Consider the following 27691-nt stretch of genomic DNA (forward strand, 5'->3'; position numbering starts at 1 on the left):
GTCACCGGAAATGGTTTTCACTTTACAGGTGTGCCCTGTCAGGTTTAATAAGTGGGATTTCTTGCCTTATAAATGGGGTTGGGACCATCAGTTGTGTTGTGCAGAAGTCTGGTCGATACACAGCTGATAGTTCTACTGAATAGACTGTTAGAATTTGTATTATGGCAACAAAAAAGCAGCTAAGTAAAGAAAAACGAGTGGCCATCATTACTTTAAGAAATGAAGGTCAGTCAATCCGAAAAATTGGGAAAACTTTGAAAGTGTCCCCAAGTGCAGTGGCAAAAACTATCAAGCGCTAAAAAGAAACTGGCTCACATGAGGACCGCCCCAGGAAAGGAAGACCAAGAGTCACCTCTGCTGCGAAGGATAAGTTCATCCGAGTCACCAGCCTCAGAAATCGCAGGTTAACAGCAGCTCAGATTAGAGACCAGGTCAATGCCACACAGAGTTCCAGCAGCAGACGCATGAGTGAGGGTAAAAACCTGAAATCACTGAACAGGTTATATACTGCAGGGTAATTCTCCCTGATAGTAGCTTAAAAAAAAAAAAAAAGTCAAAGTCAAATTGCAGCCTGTGAACGGCTGTGCAGAGTAGCCGCAATAGTAAATGCACAAGTCAGAGAGCGGTACCTGTAAAGATAATGCGATGGGAAGTCCTCACTCCAGTAAGCGGTGCAGGTTAAAATAGCGCTTTTTGCTCCAGCGCTTGGAAAAAGAGGGGGAGTTTGTACACTGGGGTATAGACGAGTTACAGGGCCTGCCCCGGCCGGTGGCAGCCTCCTGTCAGTGTACCTCCAGCTGTGGAGCAGACGTGAGCGGCCTCTCATGCTCCCGGAGTCTGTGAGCTGCTGCAGGTATACAGGACCTTCGTGATGTGAGTCAACACATGACCACGTCAGTTTCACTTGCTGGTGGTTGCGTCGGGGACCAATGGACTTTCCAACATGTTTCAAAGACTAAGGCCGGGGTCACACTGGCGAGGAATACGGGAGAGTGAGAGGCGCTAAAAGCACGCATGAGACACGGACCAATGATTCTCTATGGGGTCCCTCGCACCTGCCGTATATTTCTCATCCGTATTCTACGCTCCGTGCCAATCGCAGCATGCTGCGATTGTCAGCGAACTACGCCCGTAATACGCCAATGCAAGTCTATGGGTGCGCAAAAAATACGGATTACACACGGACCACACATGTGACTTGCGAGAAATACGCACCAGGTGTCTTTTAGCAAAGCCGGCAATTCAGTGCGCTGTACAGTAAACTCACACTGACAGGTTTAATAAAGAAACGAAAGAATAGATATGATATATACACATAGAATACATATAGAATATATATATATATGCATTCTATGTGTCTATATCTATTCTTTGGTTTCTGTTAGAAACCCGGTCATAGGGCTCCATTATATGTCCATTTTGCAAGCCTGCGAGAAAATCTCGCCATACGGATGCCATACGGATGCTGACATGCGCAAAATACGCGACCACACCTTGATTACGGATGACATACGGAGCACTGTTTAGGGGCCATTCATCCGTATTACGCATGTAAAATACTGACTGTATTTTGCGCTGGTTAGTGTGACCCCGGCCTAACTGTCTTCTTCCCAGCAAGTGAAACTGACGTGGTCATGTGTTGACTCACATCACGAAGGTCCTGTATACCTGGAGCAGCTCACAGACGCCGGGAGCATGAGAGGCCGCTCACGTCTGCTCCACAGCTGGAGGTACACTGACGGGAGGCTGCCACCGGCCGGGGCAGGCCCTGTAACTCGTCTATACCCCAGTGTACAAACCCCCCCCTCTTTTTCCAAGCGCTGGAGCAAAAAGCGCTATTTTAACTTGCACCGCTTACTGGAGTGAGGACTTCGCATCGCATTATCTTTACAGGCACCGCTCTCTGACTTGTGCATTTACTATTGCGGCTACTCTGCACAGCCGTTCACAGGCTGCAATTTGACTTTGACTTTTTTTTTTTTTTTGTTAAGCTACTATCAGGGAGAATTACCCTGCAGTATATAACCTGTTCAGTGATTTCAGGTTTTTACCCTCACTCATGCCTTTTTAGTTTGTGATTGTTCAGGTTGGAACTAAGATTGCCACCAGCATCTATATATATTCTTTTTCCCTTAAGCACTTCTTCTGAGGTCTTACAATTGACTATTACTAATTGCTATTTTCTCGCTATTATCCAGCTACATAAAGAGCACTTATAAGAGGTTTTTTTTTTTTTTTGGTTTTTTTTCTATAACCACCCAATTTAGATTTCCCTCTTCTTTGAGTGTTCCAAGCGCACACTAATATTATTAGTTATTTTACCTTATTTCTTTGACACCCTTGTGACAGGTGTCTTAGTGTTTGCTGCTGGAATTACACTCATACACAAGCGCCACTGAATCTCCATTTGTATTACTATTAGTACAGCCCTGCATCTGTAATATGCTACCCCATATACAGTGTAGAAATGTGATCTGGCACGTGTATGATGCAAGTGGAAAATGTGATTTATTAGGATTATTTGCATTGCTCCTTTGTATCAGAGCAGTTACACGCACCTTTGTATTCTCTGTTACTTCATTTAGGAACATCTTGTCAGCCTCAGTGGAGCAATTGCCAATAACATTGATGACCAAATTGAGCTGACGTCATACAAACCACGCAGAAACCAGCCAGGAGATGAGATCTGTGTCAGCTTGGAGAAACGTGGCAGTAACCAGAGTCGAAGTGTAAGAATGTCAGACGCCCCCCACAAACAATGATGGTCCACAATGCAGATACTGAGTATACACACTGATACTATATCATTTACAGTCATGTTGACACCCTTTAACTTGTTCCCGAAAATGAAGTATTTCTCCCAGAAAATTACTGCAATTACACGTTTATTTCCATTGTGTGGATGGGCAACATGTATTTATCAGGATAGACAACATAAATGTACCAGGATGGGCAACATATATATATACCAGGATCTGCCTAGGATGAACAACATATGTATACCAGGATGGGCAACATATGTACAGTCATGGCCAAAAGTTTTGAGAATGACACAAATATTAATTTTTACAAAGTCTACTGCTTCATTTTTTCTAATGGCAATTTGCATATACTCCAGAATGTTATTAAGAGTGATCAGCTTAACAGCAATTACTTGCAAAGTCAATATTTGCCTAGAAAATGAACTTTATCCCCCAAAACACATTTCAACATCATTGCAGCCCTGCCTTAAAAGGACCAGCTAACATCGTTTCAGTGATTGCTCCATTAACACAGGTGTGGGTGTTGATGAGGACAGGGCTGGAGATCAATCTGTCATGATTAAGTAAGAATGACACCACTGGACACTTTAAAAGGAGGCTGGTGCTTGGCATCATTGTTTCTCTTCTGTTAACCATGGTTATCTCTAAAGAAACACGTGCAGTCATCATTGCACTGCACAAAAATGGCCTAACAGGGAAGAGTATCGCAGCTAGAAAGATTGCACCTCAGTCAACAATCTATCGCATCATCAAGAACTTCAAGGAGAGAGGTTCCCTTGTTGCCAAAAAGGCTCCTGGGCGCCCAAGAAAGACCAGCAAGCGCCAGGACCGTCTCTTAAAAGTGTTTCAGCTGCGGGATCGGGCTACCAGCAGTGCAGAGCTTGCTCAGGAATGGCAGGAGGCAGGTGTGAGTGCATCTGCACGCATTGTGAGGCGGAGACTCTTGGAGCAAGGCCTGGTCTCAAGGAGGGCAGCAAAGAAGCCACTTCTCTCCAGAAAAAACATCATGGACAGACTGATATTCTGCAAGAGGTACAGGGAGTGGACTGCTGAGGACTGGGGTAAAGTCATTTTCTCTGATGAATCCCCTTTTCGATTGTTTGGGACATCTGGAAAACGACTTATTCGGAGAAGACCAGGTGAGCGCTACCATCAGTCTTGTCTCATGCCAACTGTCAAGCATCCTGAAACCATCCATGTGTGGGGTTGCTTCTCAGCCAAGGGAATGGGCTCTCTCTCAGTCTTGCCTAAAAACACAGCCATGAATAAAGAATGGTACCGGAATGTCCTCCCAAGAGCAACTTCTCCCAACCGTCCAAGAGCAGTTTGGCTATCAACAATGCCTTTTACAACATGATGGAGCATCTTGCCATAAAGCAAAGGTGATAACTAAATGGCTCAGGGAACAAAACATAGAGATTTTGGGACCATGGCCTGGAAACTCCCCAGATCTTAATCCCATTGAGAACTTGTGGTCAATCATCAAGAGATGGGTGGACAAACAAAAACCTTCAAATTCAGACAAAATAAAAGCATTGATTTTGCAAGAATGGACTGCTATCAGTCAGGATTTGATCCAGAAGTTGATTGAGAGCATGCCAGGGAGAATTGCTGAGGTCCTGAAGAAGAAGGGTCAACACTGCAAATATTGACTTGCTGCATTAACTCATTCTAACTGTCAATATAACCTTTTGTTACTCATAATATGATTGCAATTATATTTCTGTATGTGATAAAAACATCTGACAAACACACATAAAAACCAGAGGCCAGCAGATCATGTGAAAATATAATATTTGTGTCATTCTCAAAACTTTTGGCCATGACTGTATACAAGGATCTGCCCAGGATGAACAACATATGTGTACCAGGATGGGCAACATATGTATACAAGGATGGGCAACATAAACATACCAGGGTCTGCCCAGGATGAACAATGTATGTATACCAGCATGGGCAACATATGTATACCAGGATAGGCAACATATATATACTGGGATGGGCAACATATATATACTAGGATGGGCCAGGATGGACAACATACGTATACCAGGATGGGCAATATATGTATACCAGGATGGGCAACATATATATATACAGTATATATATATATATATATATATATATACTGTATATATGTACACACAGGCTTGGACTGGCCCATAGGGTAACACGGGAATCTCCCGATGCGCCCCTGTGCAGATCTGGGCCCCCAACCCCACAGTATGGGAAGTACTTGTCATAATTCACTTGATTCACTCTGTACAGAAAAAAGCTTAATCTCATCATTCATTAAGCAAACTACCCAGTTTATCATTTAGAGATATAGGTAAATTTGTGAACGAGGGGAGTGTAATATTTGTATGCAGATGAAAAGTGGGCCCCCCAAAGTCAATGTTACTGGTGGGCCCTTGGCACCTCAGTCTGACACTGTGTATATATATATATATATATATATATATATATACACACACTAGGAAGGGCAACATATGTATACCAGGATGGGCAACATATTCTGTATATATATGCCAGAATGGGCAACATATATATATATATCAGGATGGGCAACATATGTAAACCAGGATGGGCAACATATATATACTAGGAAGGGCAACATATGTATACCAGGATGGGCAACATTATATATATATATATATATATATATATATATATATATAACAGGATGGGCCCATGTCACGGGGTCCTTCTCTGGTATCACACAATCAACAGAGCAAGCGAAGATTGATCAATTCCAAGACCTTTATTCAGGCAAAAATACGAGAAGGTCCATATTCAGTCCACCACACAAAGGATAAGATAGTCCAGAATAAGAATGCAGTCCAGTATCAGGATAAAATATCCAGGGAAACGAGATTCCACAACTCTAGCACCAGAGGATAAAAATGGGTCCTTCTCTCTGAAATGCAGCCTTTTCACCATCTTGTCTCTACCGGAACTGACTTGTCCAGCTGCCGTTCTTCCCCCCACCCCCTTCCTTGTCCAGGGGTAGTCAAACAAGTTGCCTCCCAGAAGAGAACAAAGGGCCTTAGGGATTAATGCACTACAGGGGGTCATCAAGAGACAGATACAGTGAGGCTGTAGACTTACAATGTAATAAGAAAAACACTATGAAAATAACTGGAATTGTTAAAAATAGGAATATACAAAAAATGACATCCACATAACATATCAAACCATCACAGCCCAGGATGGACAACATATATATACAAAAATGGGCCCAGAATGGGAGAACATATATACGGTATACCAGGATGGGGGACGTATATGCCAAAATGGGGAACGTATATACCAGAATGTGGAACATACTGTATAATCCTGGCACTACCTGAAAAATAATGCTAATTTTATATTGCTATAACATATAAAGTAAAATGTTTTCATGGTGACATACTGTAAGTCTGATTTGTTCTCGCTGACTTCCAGACATCAGGTTTTGTGTCACAGTTGGACGAGGGTTTTATGGAAATAGTAGAACCATCTTCATGAAGGAAATTTATTTCAGGGGTTCCTCCACAGTAAAAAGATTGGGAATTACTGGTACAGATAATACATGATGCCCTTTGTCAGATACAGGTATCACCAATACTGGCATTCACACTTGTCCGCCTATAGTGTATTCGATAAATATTAAAAATGTTTCTTTATAGATGAGTTTGGTTTTAGTGGTGTGAATAATGTCTGTAATCCCTTTTCAGGGTGGTGAAAATCATCAGATATGTAACATTAAGGCAAGTATCATGAAATCACTAACATTTTACTACTTTTCTGCCAAACTTTCATGCTTGAGCAATACTTACTGGTGGGAATGTCTGGGCTATAGATCACATGGGTGGTCCATATTTCCGATCTATACATTCTATTAAACTAATATATGTTATTGTTCAATCTAATTTTTCACACCATGTACAATTGTGGTGTCTATTTTTTTTGCCCCTCTCCTTCCTTCACATCCGCCATGTCCCATTTATAATACTGGTAGGCTATTATGTGGTAGAGGGATCTTTGGCCTGCCTCCTGACATAGCACGAGCCAGACACATCCGCTAACCCCACAGCTCTTATTGCTGTGCCCCAGATTATAAACACTGAAGTCATAGGGTTATCAGTAATAATTTAGAAAAGTTTTAATGCAGGTCCTACACTTGTCGTGACCAATGAATACATTCATGCTTGTTCTGCTCGATGGCATATCTACACAAATCCTGAACATCTAGCGTCCTGATGGCCATGCTGTGCCAGCACTACAGAAGGGCTGTTACCACTGTACATATTTTAAGGGAACCTGACACTAGATTCCTGCTTCCCCAACTACGGGCGACATCAACCAGAGGAGCCTGTAGGCACAATTGCAGCAGTTTTGTCTTAGGCCGGAGTCACACTGGCGAGGAATACGGGAGAGTGAGAGGCGCTAAAAGCACGCATTACACACGGACCAATGATTCCCTATGGGGTCACTCGCACCAGCCGTATATTTCTCATCCGTATTCTACGGTCCGTGCCAATCGCAGCATGCTGCGATTGTCAGCGTACTACGGCCGCAGTACGCCAATGCAAGTCTATGGGTGCGCAAAAAATACGGATTACACACGGACCACACATGTGACTTGCGAGAAATACGCACCTGGTGTCTTTTAGCAAAGCCGGCAATTCAGTGCGCTATACAGTAAACTCACACTGACAGGTTTAATAAAGAAACAAAAGAATAGATATAGACACATAGAATACACATAGAATGCATATATATATATATATATATATATATATATATATATATACACTCACTGGCCACTTTATTAGGTACACCATGCTAGTAACGGGTTGGACCCCCTTTTGCCTTCAGAACTGCCTCAATTCTTCGTGGCAGAGATTCAACAAGGTGCTGGAAGCATTCCTCAGAGATTTTGGACCATATTGACATGATGGCATCACACAGTTGGCGCAGATTTGTCGGCTGCACATCCCTGATGCGAATCTCCCGTTCCACCACATCCCAATGATGCTCTATTGGATTGAGATCTGGTGACTGAGGAGGCCATTTGAGTACAGTGAACTCATTGTCATGTTCAAGAAACCAATCTGAGATGATTCGAGCTTTATGACATGGCGCATTATCCTGCTGAAAGTAGCCATCAGATGCCTGTTCTTAGCTGAGAGGAGTGGTACCCAGTGTGGTCTTCTGCTGCTGTAGCCCATCTGCCTCAAAGTTCGACGCACTGTGCGTTCAGAGATGCTCTTCTGCCTACCTTGGTTGTAACGGGTGGCAATTTGAGTCACTGTTGCCTTTCTATCAGCTCGAACCAGTCTGCCCATTCTCCTCTGACCTCTGGCATCAACATGGCATTTCCGGCCACAGAACTGCCGCTCACTGGATTTTTTTTCTTTTTCGGACCATTCTCTGTAAACCCTAGAGATGGTTGTGCGTGAAAATCCCAGTAGATCAGCAGTTTCTGAAATTCTCAGACCAGCCCTTCTGGCACCAACAATCATGCCACGTTCAAAGGCACTCAAATCACCTTTCTTCCCCATACTGATGCTCGGTTTGAACTGCAGGAGATTGTCTTGACCATGTCTACATGCCTAAATGCACTGAGTTGCCACCATGTGATTGGCTGATTAGAAATTAAGTCTTAACACACAGTTGGACAGGTGTACCTAATAAAGTGGCCAGTGAGTGTATATATATATATATATATATATATATATATATATATATATATGTGTCTATATCTAATCTTTGGTTTCTGTTATAAACCCTGTCATAGGGCTCCATTATATGACCATTTTGCAAGCTTGCGAGAAAATCTCGCCATACGGATGCCATACGGATTGCATACGGATGCTGACATGCGCAAAATACGCGACCACACCTTGATTACGGATGACATACGGATCACTGTTTAGGGGTCTGTCATCCGTATTACGCATGTAAAATACTGACCGTATTTTGCGTCGGTTAGTGTGACCCTGGCCTTACTCTGAAATATTGCAGGGAAAACTGTTTGAAAATCCGTCCAAAGGCTATAGGGAGAGATCGGACTAGTCAGATGATGCCCCCGGCCGGCTTCACGCCCCAACCCATTCTTCCAGGCCACTGACATGTGTCTCCCATTAGGGTACGTTGGGAGAGAACTGTCAATCAACTGGAGTGCAGCTGGCCTTTCTATGTTTTCTCTATAATGCCGCAGCTTTTCAGAATAAAGCATACATACTGCAATTGTGCAGCCACACTGATTCATGCTGCCTGAGAAGATTTTAGCTGTTTAAGGCATATAGTTAAAACATACAAAAATATTCACATATTGCTTACATGGTTTTCCATCTAGGGACACAGTAGTACGAGTTCCCCCTTCAATGTGCCAGAATTGTAGAGTAGATTACTCTAATATAAATACTGTCTAAACATGAACACCAAAGAGTTTTCACAAACCACCGACAGTTATTAAAAATCAAATATAATGTGTATTAATCACTATTAAAAAGTATACATATTTAATACAGAACACTATTTAATGAGGATCAAGTAAGGGAGAGACCACATAACAGCACATTTACCTTCAGCTATAACGTGGGGAAAATAAGTGTGCGCAAACTTGGCCAAGAACTAAGAGGAAATGTCTGACCTCTGTAATTGCAAACAAAGGTTTCTCTCTCTCACAGTTGAAGTGTACCTATGATAAAAATTACAGTCCTCTCCATTCTTTGTAGGTGAGAGAACTTGCAAAATCGGCGGTGTATCAAATACTTATTTTCCCCACTGTATGTACACAAAATATAAGCTGATCCCATGTATATCAAAATAAGGTACCAATATTTCCACAGGTACAGAATCTATTCTATTATTTCTAAACACTGTTTTTCGGTGATTCCTTTGTATCCCCGTTCATACTTCACCCACACACACAAACGATACACCATTTGAAAGGTAAACTTGCCCATTCAGCAAGAAAATAGCCAAACAAACGACACATCCATGATTTGATCACAAAATACAGTTTAAACATTAATTTTCATAAACCTGCAGTAAGGAAAAATGACCTGCAGGTGGCACTACAGTACCCCAAAGCACACTACCAACACATTTGTAAACATGCACTGCTTTTTCGCTCATTACTTCGCCCCACACACACACGATACACCATTTGAAAGGTAAACTTGCTCCCTTCAGAAAGAAAACAGCCAAATTAACCACATATTCACGATTTTATCACTAAATACAGTTTAAACATTAATTTTCATAAACCTGCAGAAAGACACAATGACCTGCAGGTGGCACCTCAACCGGAAAACATTTTTTGGCCTCTACTTATCAAAACAATTTATTGTATTACCAATCTACATATATAAATACCTGTCTGTGTTCATCAGCTCATGAAATAGATTTACATTTGAGCAGCTTGCTTTTTCTCAAATCGCCTGCGCCCCCGACGACCAATGTGCGAAAATATCGCAAGGGCCAAGCTAGTAGTAATTGGTAGCAGATATATAAAGGGGATGTCTAATGCTTACCAACAATGCATTTAATATCAGGTCCTCTGCGTTTCGCTTATGTTGCTTTCTCAAAGAGTTTGGCATATCTCTCAGCTGCTATGTGCCAGGTACAACAATGTTCTCCACTCCTGGGTTGGAGTATAATAAATTTCTGCCATGATTTCCACCACTTTAGTGAAGTATATTGTGACGAAATTGTCAGGCCACACTAGAACTCGCCCCTCCTTCTAAGCTTTATCCACTTTCCAAAAAAAATAAGAAGAACTAGGGTAAAAAAGTCAAAAGTTGCAACATTCTTATGCAACTACATGGTGTTTCAAAAATGTTCACTCCACAATTCTGGTGCAAACTGTGTGATAACAGATCTCCTCGCTTGTGCTTTGCTCGGGCGTACATGTGTTATATGGTGTGGTTAGTTTGTTGTTTCACGTTTCTTATGTTTGCAGTGTTACATTGATGGTCCATTTGGTACGCCAAGCCGGAGGATCTTCACTTCGGACCATGCGGTGCTGATTGGGGCAGGGATAGGCATAACTCCATTTGCTTCAATTCTACAAAGCATCATGTACAGGTTCATATGCAATAAAGTGTCAAGGACTTACCGTATTTATGTCTGAAAAAATAATAGAATACAGCTTATTATAGGGTATAACTGCTATACTAACTATGGGTGTGATACTTATCCATAATCCACCAAAGCAAATGTGTTTTGAGTTAATAAGATTACTCACAAATAACAGAATATTAATGGGAAACAATCACCACATATAAAGCCCCTGACCTGCAACCATATCAGAAACATTAAAGGTTTGAGAGATATCACTTTATAAAATTTCACCTTAAATGAGTCTTCCAGTGAAAACAAGTTATCTCCTATCCTTATTGATCCATGAAAGTCTGACCACTGGGACCACCAATATTCAGCAGATCGGGGAATTTCTATCTACCAAGGGGGAGCTTTTATCTTCAGGGAACGTGGATCTTTATTTTTTCTGAATTTGCTGGATTTTCTTTGCTTTCCCTTGCCATACTACAAGGTTTTAGCCGTGCATCAGGGATCCTCTATTTCCGTGAGCGAGTTGATTTCCCCATGGTTTATCTTTTATCTTCGGATGCCCGGCTGCCACTCCATTCATTCTTTATGGAGCTCCCAGAAAAAGTTAGGCACAGCGATCAGCAACCCCAAAGGGAATGAATGGTACGAGAGATGCGGCTCTGTTCTAACAGGAAAAAAAGAACCTTGTTCTGCTATTTGGTGTGGGTACCAGCAATCAGACCCCCAAAGATCAATACGATATCTTCTATTCTGTAGAAAAGTGATAACTTGTTTTATAATAATAATAATAATAATAATAATCTTTATTTATATAGCACCAACATATTCCGCAGCGCTTTACAGTTTAACAGTTTCAAAACACAAGTCATAAGTAACAACGTTAACAATACAGTAATTAAAGTAAAATAAGACGACCCCGCTCATGAGAGTTTACAATCTACAATGAGGTGGGGGAGATACAAAGTACAGGTGTGTATTTACAATGATGTATTTACAATGATGGTCCAGCCATCTTGAGAAAGTGGGGGACAGAGATAGTGAATGGGCTACATACTCACACATAAAATTAGTGAACGTGATAGGCTGCTCTGAATAGATGTGTTTTGAGAGAGCGCCTAAAACTGTGCAAAGTTTGGATAGTCCTAATTTCTTGCGGTAGAGCATTCCAGAGGATTGGCGCAGCGCAGGAAAAGTCTTGGAGTCGGGAGTGGGAGGTGCGGATTAGTGCAGAGGTTAGTCGAAAGTCTTTTGCAGAGCGCAGCGGTCGGCTAGACCGATAGACAGAAATGAGGGAGGAGACGTAGGGGGGTGCTGCACTGTGGAGAGCTTTGTGGGTGAGAACAAGTACTTTGAATTGGACCCTATAATGAATGGGCAGCCAATATAAGGACTGGCAAAGAGCGGACGTGTCCGAGTACCGATTAGCCAGGTAGATGACCCTGGCTGCTGCATTAAGTATGGACTGGAGAGGGGAAAGTCGAGTAGTGGGGAGGCCAATTAATAGAGCGTTGCAGTAATCCAGGCGGCAGTGGATCAATGCTACAGTGAGGGTTTTTGTTGTTTCCATGGTGAGAAAAGGGTGAATTCTGGAGATGTTCTTTAGATGTAGGCGGCAAGAGCGGGCACGACATTGTATATGGGATGTGAAGGAGAGGTTGGTGTCAAACATAACACCCAGACAGCGTGCCTGCTGCCGGGGTGTTATTATGGTGCCACCCATGGAGAGGGAAATGTCAGATTTAGGAAAGTTAGTAGATGGCGGGAGCAGAAGAAGTTCAGTTTTTGAGAGGTTGAGTTTCAGATAGAGAGCGGACATGATGTTGGAGACTGCGGACAGACAGTCACTGGCGTTCTGTAGAACAGCGGGGGTAAGGTCGGGGGATGACGTATATAGTTGTGTATCATCAGCATAAAGATGGTACTGAAAGCCAAATCTGCTGATGGTCTGTCCAATTGGGGCCGTGTAGAGAGAGAAGAGAAGGGGGCCAAGGACTGAGCCCTGAGGTACCCCGACAGCGAGAGGAAGAGGAGATGACGTGGAGCCAGCGAGCAAAACACTGAAGGAGCGATCAGAGAGATAGGAAGAGAACCAGGAGAGAGCAGTGTCCTTAATGTCTAGTGACTGGAGCCTATGGAATAGGAGACGGTGGTCAACAGTGTCGAAAGCTGCAGAAAGGTCGAGAAGAATGAGCAGAGAGTGTTCACCGTTACATTTTGCTGTCAGAAGGTCATTGGTCACTTTGATGAGTGCAGTTTCAGTCGAATGTAGGGGTCGGAAGCCAGACTGTGAAGGGTCTAGGAGGGAGTGAGTGGAGAGGTAACGGGTAAGGCGGCAGTAGACTCCAAGAGTTTAGAGATGAAGGGGAGATTGGAGACTGGTCTGTAGTTGTTTGTGCAGGATGGGTCGAGAGCAGGTTTCTTTAATAATGGAGTAATGATAGAGTGTTTGAAGGAGGATGGGAAAATGCCTGAGGAGAGGCAGAGATTAAAGATTGTAGTTAGGTGAGTTGTGATGACTGGAGAGAGAGACTGGAGGAGTTGTGAGGGAATGGGGTCGGTAGTGCATGTAGTTGGGCGAGAAGAAGAGAGGAGTCTCGAGACTTCTTCTTCTGTGATGGGATCAAATGTGGAAAGTGAGCCAGAGAAGATGCAGGAAGGGATGTGAGTCACAGCACTTGGTGGTTGGGAGTGGATTTCCTGACGGATATTATCTATTTTCTCTTTAAAATGGGAGGCCAGGTCATTTGCACAAATGTCTGAGATAGGAGCTTGTGCTTTTGGCCTGAGGAGGGAGTGAAAGGTGTAAAAATGTTTCTTGGGGTTGTTGGCTAGTGAGGAAATCAGGGTGGTGAAGTAGGTCTGTTCGGCGAGGTGAAGGGCAGAGTTGTAGGTTCTTAGCATAAATTTGAAGTGGATGAAGTCTTCTGGTGTGCGGGTTTTTCTCCATCAGCGTTCAGCACTCCTAGAGCATCTATGGAGAAATTGAGTTTGCGATGTGAGCCAGGGCTGTTTTACTCTGTGTTTTGAGGTTCTGAGGGTGAGGGGCGCTACCTGGTCAGGGGTGGTTGTAAGAGTGTTGTTGTAGTGATGAACAGCCAGATCAGGACAGGAAAAAGAGGAGATTGGGGACAGGGAAGATTGTAGGGAGTCTGAAAGTGTTTGAGGGTTAATGGCTTGTAGATATCTGAATGTGTGATAGGTAGGAGTGTGCTGGGGTGGGCGAGGATTTATGACCGTGTAGGAGAGAATGTTGTGGTCAGAGAGGGGAAGAGGTGAGTTATTTAAGTAGGACATTGAGCAGACTTGGACAAAGACCAGGTCAAGGGTGTTACCGTCTTTGTCTGTCGCAGAGGTTAAGAGCCGTGAGAGGCCGAGAGAGGTGGATAGTGATAGAAGCTGGGATGCAGATGTGGAAGTAGGGCTGTTAATGGGGATGTTGAAGTCTCCCAGGATAAGAGTTGGTAGTTCTGAGGACATGAAGTGCGGCAGCCAGGCTGAAAAGTGGTCAAGGAAGTGGGTGGCTGAGCCTGGGGGCCGGTATATGACCGCTACTCTGAGGGAGAGGGGATGGAAGAGCCTGATGGTATGGACCTCAAAAGAAGGGAATGAGAGTGATGGAACTGGGGGGATGACCTGGAAAGTGCATTGTGGGGACAGGAGTATGCCGACTCCACCACCAGGTCTGTTTGTGGGTCTCGGGGAATGAGAGAATTGTAAGCCACCATAGGAAATGGCAGCAGGAGAGACAGTGTCAGAATCCTGAATCCAGGTTTCAGTGAGGGCCAACAGATTAAGAGAGTTGTTCAGAAAGTAGTTGTGCAGGAAAGGAAGCTTGTTACATACAGACCGTGGATTCCAGAGGGCACAATTGAAAGATGGAGATGAAGGAGTTGTTTTCATTGGACAACCCTTTTAAAGAGAACTGGACAGCTGATACATGGCGCGCAATCCATGGGCAGCATGTATCAGGCACTGGCTGTATGATCTCAGTCAGTGATATTTCATTCTGAAATTCTGCAGCCTTTCAGAGAAAAACATACATTAATAGCCACTGGGGACAGAGCCCGCGCTACAGGCTAATCAGATATGCGGGTCTTCTGCGGCTTCTCCCTGCCCACTGCCCTGGATTGACAGGTGTCTCACTATAAGCATACGTAGGCAGAGACCTGTTAATCCAGGGCAGTGGGCAGGAAGGAGCCACCAGGGAACCTACCTATCAGACTAGTTTATAGCACATTTTGGTGCCTGGCGGCTTTTATAGTGTGTTTTTCTCTGAAACACCCCATAGTCAAACCTACCTAGCTGAGATATTACAGCCAGGGCTTGATACATATTGTCCATGGATGTGGCAGCATATAGCAGGTGTCAGGTTCTCTTTAAGAATAAAGAAATACAAAGTTAGAAAGTAGCGAGCACTACATGTGATTAGTCATGTGGGCGGTCCTTGAGTCAGGAGTGGTCATGCAAGTCAAGTTCCAGCAGAACATCTGTAGTGACGCGAGATGTACTGACCTAGGCTTCATCTGTGCACGGTGCCAGATATCGCAAGGACTGGATGACTACGCCTGGACTGCTTACACACCACTATTCACAAGTATCTCACGCCACTTTACAGCTCTGTGGTGGCAGATTAGGGAATTCATATGCCATAACAGATTTCCTTTTACTTGGATAAGAGGAAACTTTATCTTTTCTTTGCTTCTGAGGTTTAAATTTCCTGCCATTGTGCTAAATTTAGCCCAGATGACGAGTCCAAATCTGTTTAAAATTATTAAAAACTAAATGCTCCTAAATGCTATCATGGAGGTTCTGCTTCTGAGAGTTTGGTTTGGCCGTGCGCCAAGACTTTTGTGTTAGTTTGTCCTATAAACCCTCAACAAAGAATGCTATATTTCTTTACATGGCTTACTAAAATAATGTAATGCCATTAGAGCACTAAGGGCTTATAAAAGCTTCTTTATACTATTGTCCCTTGTTGTGAGGCCCTTAGGGAAGAGCTGCATTTTTTTTTAGCCCCGGATGCCAAAAATTCTTTATCTTGCAAATGCTGGTGTGAAAAAAAAGTATTTAAAGGGTAACTGTCCAACCAAGTAACTTTTTAGTATAAGCTATTTAGTGTGCTCATGGGGAATAAGATTATCTCTGGCTGTTATATGACTTGCATTCTGCATTTTCTACAGTTTTCTCCTCTGCAGGCTCTATCTCTTAATTGATTCTGAGCTGGTGGGAAGAGACTAGCTGGAGTGATCATTCTTGTACACAGCACAGTACACAGGAAGGGATTCCCTGCTTTTCAGTCCATAGTTAGGACACAGACAGAGGCAGCATGGAGGAAATTATGCAATGGGTACTGATTACTTTAGATGGGAATTTAGCTCTTGGGTGAAGTAAAACACTTGTTTGAAAACTCAGCACAATCTTACTTTGTCTCCCTCTGCTTGTTTTCTCACTCTGCTCCTCACTCCCCCCCTGTCTTTTTTCCATAAAGTATTATAGGCTGTGTAATCTGAAGGTAAGGAAAAAACTGGTATTCAGCTCACCTTCCAGGGACGTCAATCCAGAGGGAAAACTGTTTGTATTCGCATAGGAACCCTGGTGGACCTTGTTTGGTCAGGGGGGTGGTGCAAGCAGTGTAGAAATACACCAGGCTGGTATCCACATCATAAATGGAAAATGGGTACATGAGGACTGGGTTCCAGCACCAATGAACATGTTAAAGCAAACATTTTACTAATTAAAAACATGGAGAGAAAAAGCAAAAAACAATAAACAAAAAAAAAGATTTTGAAACAATAAGCTAACGCGTTTCGGATTAGGAACCCTTATTCATAGCTGCGGATAAGGGCTGCTAACCCAAAATGCATCAGCTTATGGATCCTTAATCTTTTTGATCTCTTTTGCTTTTCTCACCATATTTTCAATTGCATAGTAAAAGTTATGTTTTAACATTTTCTTAATTGGTGCTGGAGACCGGTCCTCATGGACCCTTCTTCCATTTCTAACTGGTGTAACCTGAAACTTCGCTGAGCTGGTAGTGTGAATTATCTTGTGCAAGACTGAATTGAAATGGTTTGTCAGAGTGGACTACAAGATCAGGAGGTAGAGTTAAGGGCTCATAAGTGGAGAAAGAAGCAGAATTTCCCTTTCCTGCTGACCATACTGGTGCTGGGGTAAATCGCGGCTTGAATTGTGATTAGATCTGTGCTATTTTGTAAAAAAAATTTTAATCTATCAGATATCGAATGAGGAAACAGAATTGTCCCAACTGCATGTACTCTTGGTGTGAGACACTGAAAGACAATGATATGAAGCTAAGAAAGGTAAGCGGCTACATGAAATATGCAGCGACTGCTAAGTAAACTTGGCTAAACATATGCATTAAATTGGGCTACCCCTCTCCATAAGTCCTATATAGATGTCATAGAGGGGAGTGCGCTGATTGGGACTCCCAACTTCTTGCTCCAGTTGTAGAGCACTAAAGCCCCCTATAAACATTAGATGAAAGTCAGCTGAACCCCACAAATTCAGCGGAATCAGTTGACCATCTGATGTGTATGGTGACCTCCCAAATGTCCCTTGTCGGAGAAAAAAAAGGATCTGGCAAGTGGAATTTAGTTTTCTTTTTAGGAGATGGAAGGCAGCAGCTTTCTCCTGTCTTGTCATTGAAGAAAGTGTTGAGCACTCTACCAAGCCAAACATAATAATAATAATACTAATAAATTTTATTTCTATAGCGCCGACATATTCCGCAGCACTTTACATTCATGTGTATGGGGAAGTCAAGTCATCAGAGGCAGCAGTCTGAAGAACAATCGTGTGTATGGCTATCTCATGTGTATGGCTGGTATTAGAACAATCATGGACTGTATTTACTCAGTTGATCAATATATTGGAATTGTGGCCATGAAAAACCACAAATGTCTAGTGGCCATTGCAGGGTGGCTGACTGGCTTCCGGGGCTGGATATTTTTTGATGTATGACAGATATTCTTATACCACTGTAGTATGTACAGTATATTTAGTAGGTGATATCGATTGAATGGGTTGAAACCCTTTCTTTATTTATCAGGCACTGCTTTGTCCATTTTGCAGTGGTTCCACTCTCCCTGTTTGAGAACACATGAATGCTCAGCCAAGTGCTCGTGTCTGTAGGAGTCCAAAGAGACAGCAGTCGGGGGAATGAATGTTCAGCCAACAGCTATCTTATGCTTATGGCTTATCTTTTGCATATAAAAGTCATGTAAAAACCTTTTGACATATAATCTACACTCATGTACATAGCAAATGTACTCTGCACATTAGTAAATATCATGTCATGTTTGGCAGGTGGATTTCATCTGGATTAACAGAGATCAGAAGTTTTTTGAATGGTTTGTCAGCCTGCTAACCAAGCTTGAGCTGGACCAAGCTGATGAGGAACCCGAGGGTAAGTAGTTTTCTCTAGGACTGGATAGACTAGTTCTGCTATAAAGACCATCTATGGATGACCTATGTTGTGCAGATTGTGATATGATGTAATACATAGCTGTCATTCCATGTTTCCTTCCTGAGAATTGTGTGTCCTCCTTGGCCTTCACGATTTAATTATTTTTCCAAGCTTCATTCATTTAAAGAAGTTCCCTGGGTATTACATTGGATATTCCCAAAATCCTGACATTCTTAAAAAAAGAAGCCTGTAATAATCTTCTCTCACAATTCCTCAATTCTTCCCTTTGGTTTCTGGTGCAGGACCGTCAGTATCCATACACCCTTGGAGACCAGGCTCCAGATCATGCGCTATCACTGGGACTGAGCTCTCCACTTTCCTCAGTCTCCCCAGCTCTTCTCCACATCTGCACACGACGCCCTCCTCACACTAACTAACTAATTTCCCCTCCTGGCCCCCAGAGAGAAGCTCTTCCCCTTCGTATTGGTTCAGAGCTCCCTCTGCTGGCCCGGAGTGGGAACTGTGTTGCATGTTATGGTTAACTGCCAGAGAGACCCTTCATTGCTTCCAGGCTTGACATCACTCTCCCTAGGAGGAAGGCAATGCCACTGTGGCGACCATACTCCTGGGGGCGCCACACAAGCACCGGGTCAGTGGTTACCCGCTGTTGTCCGGCTTCCTCCTACGCACTTCTCTCCTCATTGCTTAGCTGCAGTTTGTCACCTCTGCATGGTGGGCCCCGGGCTGCGAACGCACCTCATATCTTATTCCATCTTATTATTTGGTGCGTTCCGCCAACCCGTAACATCATAGCGCCAGGGTCTGGCTAGCAATGACGGACGAGCAGCGATTGCAGCGATATGTCCAGCAGATGGAAGGCAGGTTGTCAGCTCTCAAGCGCTCAGCCTCAGCTGCGGATGTCACTGCAGTCGCCATCCAGGCAGCGGCAGAGGCTGTCTCCCGCGCCTCCACGTCCATTCCTGCCCCGACGTTGTCCCGTCTCCCGTTGCCCGACAAGTTCTCGGGCGACAGCGCCTCCTGTAGGGGTTTTGTGAGTCAGTGCTCTATCCAGCTTGAGCTACTGGTCACGCTATTCCCCTCAGAACGGGCTAAAGTGGGGTTCATCATCTCCCTTCTGTCGGGCAGGGCTCGAATGGGCCACTCCTCTGTGGGAGCGTGGTGACCCCGTGGTACTGAGTGCCACCCAGTTCCTGACATCCCTGAAACAGGTCTTTCTGGGGCCACAGGTCACACACGACACCTCTCTTCAGTTGTTGGCATTAACACAGGGTTCCTTTTTGGTCAGCCATTATGCCGTCCGCTTCCGGACACTGGCATCCGTGCTGGAATGGCCTGATAAGGTGCTCATTCCTGTGTTCTGGAGAGGTTTGGCGGCGCACATCAAGGATGCTCTAGTGACCAGGGAGGTTCCCATTAGTCTGGAGGAGCTTATTACCATCTCCACCCGCATAGATCTCCATTTTACGGAGCGCGGGTTGGAGCACTCTCAGTCCAGACTGAGGGTTAGGTTGGCTCCCGCCTTCTCTAAACCTCTGGAACCACCCGATCTGGGAGTCATGCCTCCGGAGGCCATGGAGGTGTCTCGCAGCGGCTCAAAGTCTCGCCTGGTGCGAACCTCCACACTCTGTTTCCAGTGTCGACAGCCTGGTCACCTGGCCAAAAGGTGCCCTCAGCGGTCAGGAAACGGCCGCTTCTAGTGGTAGGCGGAGGAGGCCTACTAGACACTGGAACTTTCTCCTCCAAACTGTCCTTTAAAGGGATGTTTGTTAGAGAGCAGTGCTTCCACCTGGGAGGTAGAAGTCTGCGTGGACTCCGGGGCGGAAGGAAATTTGATGTCCTCGGCCTTCGCCCAACGGCACGCAGTTCCTTTGGTACTACTTCCTCATCCCGTGATCATTAGGGTGGTGAAAGGTTCGACCTTACCATCTCAAATTACACATCAGACAGCTCCCCTTAGGCTCTCGCTGTCCCACCATGAGACATTGTCCCTTTTCATTATGTCCGAGGGCATCGACCAAGTTCTCCTAGGAGTTCCCCCCACATAGAGTAGTCCTCGGGGAGAATACTGGGCTGGAGCAAGTTCTGTGAGGGTAGGTGCGTGAGGGAGTGCGTTCAGGTAGCCTCCAGCGAGGTCCCCGCTGATCTCTACGCACTCCCAAAGCACTACCAGCAGTACGCGGACGTGTTCTGCAGAGACTCTTCCACCCCATCGTCCCTATGACGGTCCTATAGACTTTTTGCCAGGCGCGGAGCCTCCTCGAGGTCGCTTGTATCCCCTGTCTATCCCGGAGACAGAGATCATGTCACAATACATCCGGGAGAACCTGGCAAGGGGTTTATTAGGAAGTCGGTGTCACCAGCGGGGGCGGGGTTCTTTTTCGTACAGAAGAAGAGTGGAGAGCTGCGCCCTTGTATTGATTACAGGGGTCTTAACTCCATAACCGTCAAAAACAAGTACCCTCTTCCCCTTATATCTGAGCTGTTCGACAGGTTGCGTGGGGCCCGATTCTTCACTAAGCTAGATCTACGGGGGGCTTACAACCTGATACGCATTCGTGAGGGGGACGAGTGGAAAACGGCCTTTAATACCAGGGATGGCCACTATGAGTATCTGATCATGCCCTTCGGCCTCTGCACCAGGACCTCGTGAATGATGTCTTTCGGGATATGCTCTCCACCTCGGTGGTAGTCTATCTGAACGACATCCTTATCTTCTCTCCAGATTTGGCCTCTCACCGGAGAGACGTCTGCAAGCTCTTCGACCGCTTGCGGGTGAATTCTCTCTTCGCCAAGTTGGAGAAGTGTCAGTTTGAGCAGGAGTCTTTGCCTTTCCTGGGCTATATCATCTCGGCCCAGGGGTTGGCTATGGATCCTGCCAAATTGCAGGCGCTAATGGACTGGCAAGATCCCCACTGTTGTGAGTTCATTTTTCCCTTCACCAGTGAGGTCTGATGAACTCCCTCTTCTGGCGAAGGAAGGTAGTGAGGCTGATTACCAAACAGCTGAGCAGGTAGATGATGATTGGGTCACAGGAACTGATGACTGGATATAAGGCAGCCGTCGCCCTGCTGCCTGGCTGGTGATTTTCCTGCTGGATTCTTGGAGACCAGTCTGATTTCTGCTTCTCAAAGCTAAGTTTTGCTCTGCCTTTTGTACACTTTAGTTCTGGTTTTGTTTGCCTTGTTTTGTGGAGTTCAGCCATCCCCGGCCAGGGGTGAGCTGAAATCCATTTTTGTCTCTGATCTGTTGATCTCTGGCTCTGTCTTCAGAATATACCTGAGTGCTGATATAGTCTTTTTGAAGCCTAGCGACTTCAGGGCCTGTTTTTCCTATCAGTCTGTTGGTACATTTTTGGATAGGGTTTTTTGCGGATTGCAGACAGCAGCTTTTCTATCCTGTCCTATTTAGTTAGCTTGGACCCCATCATTTGCTCAACCTATCTTTCTATCTGTGTTAGTGTTTTTCATCTTGCTTCACAGTCATTATATGTTGGGGGCTGCCTATTGCTTTGGGGTGTGCTCTGGGGCAGTTTACTCGAGCACCGTAGGAACCCCCCACGGCTACTGCTAGTTGTGGATAGGTTCAGGGGTCTGCAATCCGATAGCTGCCAACTTCTCTGGTTTTCTGGACTTAGCTATTATTTTTGTTTTTTCCTCCTTCGGTGACTCATCCATAACACCCCACTCTCTTAAAGCGGTGCAGCGTTTTTTGGGGTTCGCTAATTACATTCCCCACTTCTCTACCTTGGTGGCTCCCTTGGACGTCCTCACCAAAAAGGGAGCCAATCCCAAGGTTTGGTCGGAACAGGTCTCCGAGGCCTTTTCTGCCCTTAAGACCCATTTTGCTTGTGCTCCTATCCTCCATTGTCCCGATGTGGATAAACCCTTTATCTTAGAGGTAGATGCTTCATCTGTCGGTGCAGGAGCGGTCCTTTTCCAGAAGGATGCCCAAGGTCGGAAGCATCCCTGCTTCTTTTTCTCTAGGACCTTTTCACCGGCGGAGAGAAACTACTCCATCGGGGACAGGGAGCTGCTGGCAATGAAGGTGGCCTTCTCTGAGTGGAGACATCTCCTGGAGGGAACCCGGTTTCCCTTTCAGGTGTACATCGACCATAAAAACCTGGTGTACTTGCAACCAGCCCAGCGGCTGCACTCTCGCCAAGCCAGGTGGTCACTTTTCGTCTCCCGTTTCTGCTTCACCCTGCACTATCTGTCCGGTGAGAAGAATGTCCGGGCTGATGCCCTCTCTCGCTCGGTGGTGTCAGCGGAAGAGGAGGAGGTTGAGCCTCAGCTACTCGTCCCCTCTGAGAGTCTGAGGACCGTGGCCCCGGTCGCCCTTGAGTCAGTGCCGCCGAGCAAGACCTTTGTTCCCCCCGCCTGCGGTCAGAGGTTCTCTCGTGGGCTCACGCGTCTAGGGTGGGAGGTCATTTTGGAACGAGGCGGACCACGGAACTCCTGGCAAGGACTTATTGGTGGCCGCATATGGGTCGGGACGTGGGAGAGTACATTCGGGCATGCGTCTCCTGCACCCAGAACAGGTCCTCTAGGCAGAGACCGGCTGGGCTACTTTACCCCTTGACGGTGGCGGACAGACCTTGCGAGATGGTCGGCATGGACTTTGTGGTCGGCCTGCCCAAAACCAGCGGCAGCATGGTCATCTGGGTGGTCACCGATCATTTTTATAAAATGATGCATCTGGTGCCACTCGCGCGGCTGCCTTCTGCCTGAGGCCTAGCTGCATTGTTCATAAAGTACGTATTTTGTTTGCACGGTATGCCGGACAAGGTAGTTAGTGATCGGGGTCCCCAGTTCGTGTCTCGGTTTTGGAGGGAGCTCTGCAGTCTGCTCGTTATTGAGCTAAATTTATCTTCCGACTATCACCCCGAGACGAATGGGTTGGTTGAGAGAGCTAACCAAACCCTGGTCACAAACCTGCGACATTTCGTCTCGGCCAGGCAGGATGACTGGGCATCCTAACTACCGTGGGCAGAATTTGCCCTGAATAACGCAGTAGCTGATTCCACCGGTCAGACCCCTTTCCTCCTTAACTACGGCCAGCTTCCGCGTGTCTCTGTCCCGATGCCAGTGTCATCCACTGATTCCAGGGTGGCAGACTGGGCAGTGGAGGCTCGTGACATTTGGGACCGCACTCAGGATGCCATTCGGGCCTCTAAGGAGAGAATGAGGGCGTCCGCCGACATGTACCAGTGTCCCGCTCCGACTTTTGCCCCTGGCGACTTGGTGTGGCTCTCTGCCCGTAATATCAGACTGCGGGTCGAGTCCGCCAAGTTTGCGCCATGTTACATTGGTCCTTTCAAGGTCCTAAAGCAGATCAATCCTGTGGTCTATCGCCTGGCCCTTCCTCCTCACTTGGCCATCTCTGACACCTTTCACGTGTCCCTCCTTAAGCCTGTTCACTTGTCTTCGGACGAGTTTGAGGTCAACGTCATCATGGGATGCAGGGTAGAGGCTCACACCTGGGAGCCAGTGGAGAATATCCGTGCCCCGCTCCTTATTGTGGCATTTGAGAGCAGCGAGGCTCAGAGGGGAGGGGGCCCTAAGAGGGGGGGTAATGTTAGGCGTTGGGTTCTGGGCACTGCACAGCAGGAATCCCGAGCCTTGCCGTCGACGGTCTACCATTCCTCTTCAACCGCAGTGGAGCCTGCTCAGCGGACTCCTCGATCCCGGCGTTCTGCTCATTGAGGGCTCGGTTGCTGCTGCCACCTCTGGTCCAGTTATGGCAATGCAGCCTGGCCAGCAGGAAAAGACTCCAAAGTCTAAGTCTTTCCTTCGGTCCACTGAGCATGCTCGTGGGATGATCTCCCATTGCTCTGACACTGCTTAGCGCCGCAGTGTAACTACTCATCACTCTCTAGCGCCCTGGGGCGTCGGCCAGTACAGGCCTCTTGAACCACTGCTACCGCAGCCTACGCCAGAGTAGCGCCGTGCTCCGTATGTGCACTTTCCAGCTCAGTTGTCAGGCTGGTTAGTGGCGTCCGCCAGGGCGGACATTGCACCCGCTCAGAGCGGTGGTTCACATTGCTGTGATCTGTGATCTTAACAGGTCTCATTTATTCGCCGGCTGGTGCGAACTCCGTGTGGTAACGGAGTTCGTCCCTGCAAGCACCGGGTCAGTGGTTACCCGCCAGTGTCCGACTTCCTCCTACGTACTTCTCTCCTCATTGCTTAGCTGCAGTTTGTCACCTCTGCACGGTGGGTCCCGGGCTGCGAACGCACCTCATATCTTATTCCATCTTATTATTTGGTGCGTTCCGCCAGCCTGTAACACAGGGCGTCTTTAAGAGAATTGGACAGACCTCTATCGAATTGACATTTTAGGGCTACATTGTTCAACTGAACCTCAGTATACCATTGTCGAACTTTGATACAATAGTCCACACCGGTGCAGCTCCCCTTCGTCAGATTCATGATTTTAGCCTCAGCGACTTGGATTCTGTCAGATTCATCCTAAATCCTAAGGTGTCAAAAAGGCATCAACAGAAACTAAATCTGGGCTTGGGGAAAGGAGAGACCTAATTATTCCTAACCGTGGGGCTCATCCCCTGAAGACTAAGGTCGCAGGGTAAAAAATAGCATACAGCTCTCCCTGAATACCCTAAACTGATTCTTCTCTCCCGAAAATTTATCAGGAAGGCCCACTGCAGATTCTGAAAAGGTTAACTGCACAGCTGAAGGTAAAGACATTACAATCACTGCTGCCACTGAAGAGCTATAGGGGGCTTTCATAAAGCTAGACACTGGGTCCTACAACTGGAACTGTGATCACTCAAGGTTCTTGTTCTCTTTAACCAGATTCTGAATCATTTGGTTAAGATTCGCCACCTAATCACAAAGCGGGTGAATAGGATCTATATATATAAAAAAAAAAGAAAATTGGATACGGCCAGTTGTAATGTGACACTGAGTCACTTGTCAGAGGCAAGCGGTGAGGCGGGGAAGTCAAGGAATTGGAGGTGAAAAGCCAGGAAGGTACATCTAGGACAAGGGGATAAGACAAGTGGATAGTCAGACAAAGTGCGGGGTTAGGTAACTAAGGTCAGAGTGTGTAAATGATGAAAGGGGTATATATAAAATAATATAAAAGAGTAGTCAGAAGGCAAATACAAGGTCCAGCAACAAAGATCTGAAAATCAGAATCAGAGTACACCTTTGAGCAAGGCTACAACTGGCAATCATCTGACCATTGCAAGCCAACTAAATAGTCAGGTAATCACTCTGAACGGATGACACCTGGAGGAAGCCCCACGGGCCCAACCAAATTGGACAGCTAGGCTGTCATTCACAATACTCAATCTGAGGCAGGGGGGCCTCAAATTGGATGACTGGGCTGTCACACCCCTTGATCATATAGGGTGGCTGAGCTGTCATTCAGAGCGTCCTTAGGACACTGTGAGTGGTGAAATTGTGACATACACAATAGCCAATACTAAGTCTGAGCTCTAATTTAGAAAACATGCACCCATTTAATTCTCCCAGGTAGATTTCTCGAGATGCATATGTACATGACATCAGCTCTCGGCAAGAATGACATGAAAGCCATTGGACTACAGATGGCTCTGGACCTTCTCGCTAAAAAAGAAGAAAGAGACTCTATTACAGGGCTAAAGACCCGAACTCAGCCAGGGCGTCCAGACTGGAATAAGGTAATATTAATATTTTCTTTTGTCCCGTGGATTTTATTTTTTCATATTATGGCAATAGATATGTTTTATTGTTTTAGGTTTTCCAGAAAATTGAAGATGAGAATAAGGGGAAAGTGCAGGTCTTCTTCTGTGGATCTCCAGCCCTGGCTAAAGTGATCAAGGCTCATTGTGAACAGTTCAACTTCAAATTCTTTAAAGAGAATTTCTAGCACTTGGTTTGCTTTGAATTGTTATATAATATAACCCTAAATAAATTAATCGGTATGATCATTGTATGGTTTGTGTATTCTCATAAAATGTAAAAGTGGGCCAAGTGGGCAGAAGTTAAAAAAAAACTATGCAGAGTTCCTGACTGCACAACAGATGGCAAGGTAGTGAAATATTGGGCAGTGTATATGGAAACACCTGATAATTTTGTTCTCAGGGGAGATAAGGAGTTTGCCAGTGGTTTTCTTCCCTCTCTCCACTGAAAGCACATGATTACTAGGACAAGCATTCATGTAAATGGGGATCGAGAGAGTTAGCTGTTGGCTGAATGAGCCTTCACTGAGACTCTGTTCATGTCCTCATTTTAGGAACAGATAGACTAAAAAAACAATCAATCAATCACTGCATCAGTTCTCGTCAAACAGAATCAGAGCAGCCCCTTTGATTATTATGGTGTCCATTTGGTGTCTATTTTTTAGAATAGGGTAAAAATAGACCTGCATACAGAACATTTTCTTCCATTCCAAAAAACCCCAGAACCTAGATGGACCCCATAACTACAGCTCTCTCATATGTATTATTATTATTATTATTATTATTATTATTATTGTTATAGCGCCATTTATTCCATGGCGCTTTACATGTGAGGAGGGGTATACATAAAAACAAGTACAATAATCTTAAACAATACAAGTCATAACTGGTACAGGAGGAGAGAGGACCCTGCCCGCGAGGGCTCACAATCTTCAAGGGATGGGTGATAATACAGTAGGCGAGGGTAGAGCTGGTCGTGCAGCGGTTTGGTCGATCGGTGGTTACTGCAGGTTATAGGCTTGTCGGAAGAGGTGGGTCTTCAGGCTCTTTTTGAAGGTTTCGATGGTAGGTGAGAGTCTGATATGTTGTGGTAGAGAGTTCCAGAGTAGGGGTGATGCGCGAGAGAAATCTTGTATGTGATTGTGGGAAGAGGAGATAAGAGGGGAGTAGAGAAGGAGATCTTGTGAGGATCGGAGGTTGCGTGCAGGAAAGTACCGGGAGACGAGGTCACAGATGTATGGAGGAGACAAGTTGTGGATGGCTTTGTATGTCATGGTTAGGGTTTTGTAATGGAGTCTCTGGGCAATTGGGAGCCAGTGAAGGGATTGACAGAGGGGAGAAGCTGGGGAATAGCGGGGGGACAGGTGGATTAGTCGGGCAGCAGAGTTTAGAATAGATTGGAGGGGTGCGAGAGTGTTTGAGGGGAGGCCACAGAGCATGAGGTTGCAGTAGTCAAGGCGAGAGATGATGAGGGCATGGACTAGGGTTTTTGCAGATTCTTGGGTGAGGAATGAACGGATGCGTGAAATATTTTTGAGTTGAAGTCGGCAGGAAGTGGAAAGGGTTTGGATATGTGGTTTGAAGGAGAGATCAGCGTCAAGGATTACTCCGAGGCAGCGAGCTTGTGGGACTGGGGAGAGTGGGCAGTCATTTACTGTAATTGATAGGTTCGTAGGGGGGGTCACGTGAGATGGGGTAAAGATGATGAATTCTGTTTTGTCCATGTTGAGTTTC

General features: G+C 45.5%; 1 protein-coding gene across 1 annotated transcript in view; it reads left to right on the forward strand.

The window, feature by feature from the left end:
* The window catches only part of NOX5 (NADPH oxidase 5), a 62535-nt gene extending 36346 nt beyond the window's left edge, over positions 1-26189 (forward strand). Inside the window, exons 10-16 of the mRNA XM_073568958.1 lie at positions 2586-2734; positions 6472-6511; positions 10717-10841; positions 17062-17146; positions 18153-18252; positions 25770-25936; positions 26014-26189. Coding sequence (XP_073425059.1) covers positions 2586-2734; positions 6472-6511; positions 10717-10841; positions 17062-17146; positions 18153-18252; positions 25770-25936; positions 26014-26145 — 798 coding nt within the window. The 3' untranslated portion in view covers positions 26146-26189. The remainder of the gene's footprint in view (positions 1-2585; positions 2735-6471; positions 6512-10716; positions 10842-17061; positions 17147-18152; positions 18253-25769; positions 25937-26013) is intronic.
* The last annotated feature ends 1502 nt before the right edge of the window (positions 26190-27691 follow it).

This window comes from Dendrobates tinctorius, unplaced genomic scaffold (assembly GCF_039654945.1).
Source record: "Dendrobates tinctorius isolate UK_male_01 unplaced genomic scaffold, ASM3965494v1 ptg000022l, whole genome shotgun sequence".
Classification (NCBI taxonomy): domain Eukaryota; kingdom Metazoa; phylum Chordata; class Amphibia; order Anura; family Dendrobatidae; genus Dendrobates; species Dendrobates tinctorius.